The sequence below is a fragment of the Cryptomeria japonica genome, chromosome 1 (assembly GCF_030272615.1).
Source record: "Cryptomeria japonica chromosome 1, Sugi_1.0, whole genome shotgun sequence".
Lineage (NCBI taxonomy): Eukaryota > Viridiplantae > Streptophyta > Pinopsida > Cupressales > Cupressaceae > Cryptomeria > Cryptomeria japonica.
In genome coordinates, this window is record NC_081405.1 from 217834270 (window position 1) to 217840863 (window position 6594).

The following is a 6594-nucleotide window of genomic DNA, read 5'->3' on the forward strand; positions in this document are numbered from 1 at the left end:
AACAACTTGCCATATTCTCAATCAATGCTCTTTTAGCCAGGACATCTGGAAAATCATCCTATCCAAGTGGAACCTGAGCTGTGTCTTCCCAAACTCTCTTGGTGACACTTGGCTTCAATGGCATTGTCCTAACTCTAATCCTAAAATTATGGAGACCTGGAGACTTACTCTGCTGATTGTTATCTGGAATATATGGAAAGAGCGCAACAACAGGATTTTCAGAGATAAAAGGGCTATTCCTGAAGTGGTTGCAGATAAAATCTTTAGGGGTATTTTTGAATGCCTCTATGGTACTAATTAGGGACTTGCTGCTAAAGATGAATTCAAAGACAGATGGAATCTTTCTACTACCACTACTAGCAAGGAGAAAGGCAAAGAAGGTCTTGTCTGGTGTTTCCCCCCGCAGGGATGGATTAAGGCTAACTTCGATGGGGCTTCTAAAGGAAATCCGAGTAAAGCTAGATATGGGGGCATTATCAGGAATTTTGTTGGAAGTTGCCTTAACGCAGTGGCTGGTCCTCTAGGGAATCAAACTAGCCATTTTTCTTAAGCCTCCGCTGCCTTGTAAACTTTAATTATAGCCAAAAATCTCAATTATGATAAAATATGGCTTGAGGAGAATTCACTTAATATTATTAAGTGCTTAAAGGGGGAATCGGAGCCTTCTTGGTCTATTGAGAATATCATCATGAAAGCTAGAGAGATCATCGTCAGTTTCAAAGAAATTATTATATAGCATGCCTTCAGAGAGCAAAATAGTGTTGCTGACTGTTTAGCGAATACTGGGGTTAACTCTGACACTCAAATGATTTGGCACGAAGATAATCTCAATTTAAATATTAAAGAGATACTCAGAAAGGACTGTTATACGGGGAGAGAAGGACAGTTAAATCATGACAAGTAAAAAGCATCATTTACGCCTTGCTGGAAAGGCCATCATTACCTGGCACTATGACAAATCTCCTACTATCTCCAATAAATCGCCGCACGCTTTGTGGGTTACTCAGTGCAAAAATTTGAGTTGCATCGGGAAAGAAGGTCTCAATTTGCAGAGAAACAGAGCCGATAGCCTCATTCGAAAATGGGAAGAGATCTAAGACGCGAAGAACCTGACAACACATCGACCTGGAAAGCAATGCCTAAAGTCTGGGCGAAGCTGGAGAAGGGCTCTCTCACTAGCTTCACGGAAAAGCTTGAGGACTATGATAAAGGTAGGGTTAACTTAGCTGTTTCCAAGATTTCTGAAAATTGGTCTAATGGCTCTTTTAAACTTTACGGAGTTATATTTAAGTTGGACGTTGGGCTTATTTCAACTGTGACTGGAATGCCCACACTGGACTTAACTTCTTTCGAGACCTCAAGGTCTCCAACAATGCGGTTACCCTGTTCCCGCGAAAAGAGAAAGAGCGGGCCAAAATTGGCAAGGCTACCGGGGGCTACTACGATGCTGCAAACATCAAGAAGTTGTGGGGCTGGGTCTTGAACGCAATCATGGAGTATATTACGGTTGAAGGTCGTTTCTTCGGGGCCCACACCTACCACTTTGTGCTCTTAAACCATTTTAGACACGACAAAAAAGTGTCTCTGCCCTACTACCTTTTTTGATCCCTCTCCAGGTCCCTGAACAAACACAGGACTAACCCTTCCAGCCCGATTCTCCACTGTGGGCTCCTGCTGCTCATCTATGAGCATCGCAAAACCCTCGCTCTGCAGGAAAATAAGCAGATTTCCGCTTCCCCAGGTAAAAGGAAAATGGAAGAGGGAGATACTAGCAAGGAAAAGGCATCATCCAACAAGAAAAGGAAAAGTGCCCCCGGGTTGGAAACTGAGGACATTGTCAAAGAAAGTAGTGGTATGGAGACGGACGACTCTAATGGTGAAGACAGCTGGAAAGAAGAGGAGCTGGGTAACGAGGAAGAAAGTGGAGATTTCGAGCCTGGACAAGATAGCCCTATTCTAAGTGATCACCCTGGTAAGGACAATACCATCTGATGGAGGAAACAACTCCCAAGGATAATGAGGAAACCGAAGTTAATTCTGAGAAGGAAACAAACAAAAGCTTTGAGAAGAACCTGACTGAGGAAAGGGATGGCAAGGACAAGGAAAGTGCTGGTGAGGGGCTTATCCTGGATAATCTCAAGAAGCTCTCGGAGGCCAGAATGGATTTCGACAGATGGACTTACGAAACCCTGAAAAACCTGGAGAAGAAAGGGATAAATTCGGATAAAAAGAGGGAGGATGAAAACAGAGAGTATATTAATTGGAAGCATGAAATGGAGAATAAGGTAAAATTGCTGGAAGAGGGAAAAGAAGCGATGAAAAATCTGATGGGAATTATCCCAAGTATCCTCTCTGCTGTCACCAAAAACCTGGAGGACATTGCCAAGGTCTTTGACCATACTCCTAAACCAGTTGTGGATCTTGGCCTGGAGGAGGAGACCATCCAGATTGGAAGTGGTGATGCTACCCCGGCGGGCGGGACTCCGAAGAGAACCAGGGCCAGTATCAAGAAAGTTGTGGCTGCTACTGCCAAGGACCCTCTCAACTTCAAAGACAACATCAAAGAGCTGCAAGAAATTAGCAGCACCCTGGCTAAAGCCTTGGATAAAATCTTATTCCTAGATGGCCTGCTGGCTTTTCGGGGCTTTTGTGGGTTTTCTTCGGTTTTTCGCTGGTTTTTTCTTTTTAGTTATGTTCCTCTCTGTTTCTCTTGACTTTGTTTAAGTCCTGCTTGTAAAGGGTTTCAGGACCCCTTCAAAACCTGCTTTTTCACTAATCAAAAACTTTAAAATGCACCCAACATGAAGAATAATAAACATCATAATTTTCATTAATGTCCTAAAATAGAATTGAAATTCACTAACTTGTGAGAGAGATTTAATGATCTAATACGATAATTTTTTCTTCACTCTATCCAAAACAACTACCAAAATATAAGATAAGCTTGAAAAGCAAAAAGAATCCCTAAGAATTTGAAGATCTCCACAAGTCAAGTCACATGGGAAAAGGAGAGAAAACTTGTCTATAATGCTCTACTTAGGAAGGTCAATTAAAACTTGAAATTACAATTGATACAAGCACCACTCTTGTTCATATCCTTGGGTGGAGAGAAATCGTGCAGATAAAGTTAGTTATGTGGATACAGTACATCAGGTGTTGTGATGGAGCAAAATGAAGATTCATGATGAGTGTTTGTGCATCATATATAAGATTTGGATTAGGTGGAAAAAAGGACACATGGTGCTCAGACAGAAATAGTCAATTTGAAGACTTTACATTGGACTACAGTGGAGCAATTTAGAAGTTCCAAGGAAAAAAGCTAACTGAGAAATTGATAGGCACGGAATTTCATTACCTTTTGTAATGGTGGACGGCCCATGTCCATGTGGACACTGTCAGCCTGCAGTACAATTTATCATCAACCTCTGCCATACGGACATGCCCTGCTCTGTCTTCAAGTGACCACCCTTGGCTTTCAAATTAATCTATTCCCCACCATCAATATCTTAATTAGGGTTTATTTATAGTACTAAAATTGTCAAGGTCATTGACACAATAATTTCTGATTGCCAAGTTTTAACCATAGTTTTTAGGGGACTAACATTAGTTTAAGGTTACTCCCATATATGTGATATTTTTGTTTTGTTTTGTCAGATTCTCTGAGTTGTGCTTACGTTGCCTCCTTGTTGAGGATGGCCCAGATGTGATATGGCCTTTCCTATTTGGAATCGACTCTCTTTTTTAAAAAATCTAAATAATCTAGCATAGTGCAATGTGTATTTAAAGAATTATTCTTTTAATGAGATTTAGCTCGTGAAGAACATCCATTATCTGTCCTGCTACTTATACTCTGCAAATATTTGGCTCTTATAGGTCAGGAATGAAAGCCTAGGAGTTTTGGGGCTGGGAATGGGCTTGGTGGTGTTCTGGGTTTTGGGTATTTGGTACCCATTCAATCTATGATAGCAAACATTTATGCTACAGCAATCTGATAATCGAGTTGGGAAGATTGTTTCATGAGAAGGGTTTATGAAATCTCTGTTGAGAAGGAAGTACGTGCATATAATAGGGACTATTTCCTCTAACAGGATTTCACAAAAAGATTAGTATGTTCAATCCTAAGAGTTTTGAGCTTTTACAGAAGTTTGAGTTCTTCGCCATGAGAAAATGTTCAATCCTATAGGGAAAAACGCCTTGCATGGTATGTATAGCTAAGAGTTTTGAGCTTTTACAGAAGTTTGATTTCTTCTTCTTAGTATTGGTTGAAAACCCATGCTTATTAGAATCACCTTTTGTCAGTGCTTTCTTCAGATATCCTTTTCCAATCTTAGTTTATTTGGGTATAGCTGATATGGGTCATGAGGATTTTTACATCCTCCTAAGCCTCATGGGAGAGCTGGGCTTGACCAATTCCATAGAAGCAGCCCAAAAGCAGAATCATTTGGTTAGAATTTAGGGGTTTGGCCTTTATTGCAGTTTACATAAAATGCTTCCTTTTTTGTCATGGTTGTGCATATCAATTTTTTATCTGCATTGATATCACACTTCAACTTTGGTTATCATATCTTTCTGTGTTTTCTTGCTTTTAGTGATATTGGGATGAATCTCCCCATGTAACTTTCAACACAGTCTAGCTTCAGACGGTTCATTGTATTTTTCAACTTTTAGTAGAATTCCTTTTGCCTTTTACCTTATTCCTTAAAAGTTTTTCACTGATTTGAAGTGGAAGGGCAGCTTTTGGAAGAATAACTATCATGGCAGCCAGCAACTACAATCTTAAGCATGGCCAAGAACATGAAAATTCCAGGAAGATCTCAGACCTTGTAAGTGAAGAGTTCAGCAAGGATGGACGACACTTTGGAACACGGAACTCTTGCTTTGATTTCAATGAATTCGCGGATGATGATTATATTGATATTGAAGTAGAATCTGCCATGTTTTGGGAAGCAGTGAGCAGGACAAAGCTGAATGGGAACAGAGCAGAGTCAAGAGAATTCGAGTTCGATGCCAAGGCCTTAATGGATGATCCAGGTTGTGTTGCTTCTCCTGCAGATGAACTTTTCTATAAAGGTCAGCTGCTTCCTCTCCATCTTCCTCCCAGGATTCAGATGGTGGAGAATCTTTTGGCCTCAGAAAAGTCTAAGGAAAACAAACCCCAAAGCCTTTTAGGGAGGGAGAAACCAGAGCAGAACTCAGGAGGAGGAGGATCTTTCTATAGGGAATCTGCAGATGATTCTGCATTTTTCCACACTCCTTATGAGTCCTGTGATGCTACACCTTATGATTCATGTGAAGCCAGTCAAGAGCTCAATGCAGATCTCTATGAAGCCTTTAAGGAAAATCACAGAGTGACAATCAAGGAAGCAGCGGAAGCTGAATCAAAAAGGGAAAAGCATCAACGTTTGCCAATGCTGAAGAAGGCCAAGAAGCTGCTGGATTCCACCCAATCCAAACAAGCAGCCTTAGCCCTTAAATTGAAGGCTTCCAGATTATATCTCAAGTCTTTATTCTCAAAATCCACAGAAACCAAAGATCAGAACCAACATCAAAGAAGGACTAAAGAATTAGATCAAAGAGATCTAATGAACAATACCAGTACTGATCAAGCAGATCAAAACAGGGTGACCGAGGCCATAAACCGTTATGTGAAGGTAATAAAGCCAGGCTCTGCAAATGGAAACATGGATATAACAAGAGAAGGGTACAAGGTAGCAGAAGCAGTGGCCAAAACTATTCATAAAGAAAATTCATCCATGATAGAAGATCATGTGGGTCGCAGAAAGTCCTTCTCTGGGAGCCTCCCCTCCAGTAAAGTGAATGTTGAATCTCAGAAGGCCAATGTCTCCTATTGTTCAAACCGTGTAATTCCTAGCCCGATTGGAGCTTTTCTTAAGAGAAGCAGCAGTACTAACATAGACATGGAGAGTGCCATTGAAGGAGCCATTGCTCACTGCAAACAATCAGCTCATTCAGCTTCAAAGAATAATATCGATCCATCCCATATTAATCATCAAAGACCATGTTCAAATGTAGAAGGATATGTAAGGCCTCGTTCTGGTTCAAGGATTGCAGTTTGTGAGCAACCAGAAAAATCTGGTCTGTGTCGAGGATAGCTATAATCTATTCATGATTGCAGACAAGGTGAAAGTTATAAGTTACTATTCTTTTGAACCATTCATGAAAATTGTACATATATCTGTCAAATTGTAACTTTTTTGTACTGACCTTGACGATTTTTCTCAAAGTTCTGCAATGTCTATTTCTAAGTCAAGATTCAATCTTTGTTCCCTTGAAATAACTAGATGGTATCTTAGCAGGTCTAGAAGTGTAATGAAGTTGGGGAAGGCCTCAAGTTTACTATAGCATTCCTAGAAATTTAATTCTGTACATATTTAAGAATTTTTCCTGTCGAACTTCAGTCGTTATACCATTACCTTTTCGTGAGGAGGTCCCATTGCAATATCCTATTCAAATCTTAACTTTTATGTATGTATGGGAAACAGTAAAAGCCCATGGCAAGTGGAAGAAAATGCTTTAAAAAACGTAGTGGGTTGCTTTCGGTTTATACAGGAACTCAACCCAATTAAATCCATC

The 6594-nt window shown here is 40.4% G+C and overlaps 1 protein-coding gene across 1 annotated transcript; it reads left to right on the plus strand.

Annotated features, from left to right (window-relative positions):
• The first annotated feature begins 3756 nt into the window (after positions 1-3756).
• LOC131042903 (probable membrane-associated kinase regulator 4) lies at positions 3757-6383 on the plus strand. Its single transcript, XM_057976234.2, has one exon. The coding sequence runs from the start codon at positions 4755-4757 to the stop codon at positions 6111-6113; it is 1359 nt and encodes a 452-aa protein (XP_057832217.1). The 5' UTR covers positions 3757-4754; the 3' UTR covers positions 6114-6383.
• Positions 6384-6594: the final 211 nt, after the last annotated feature.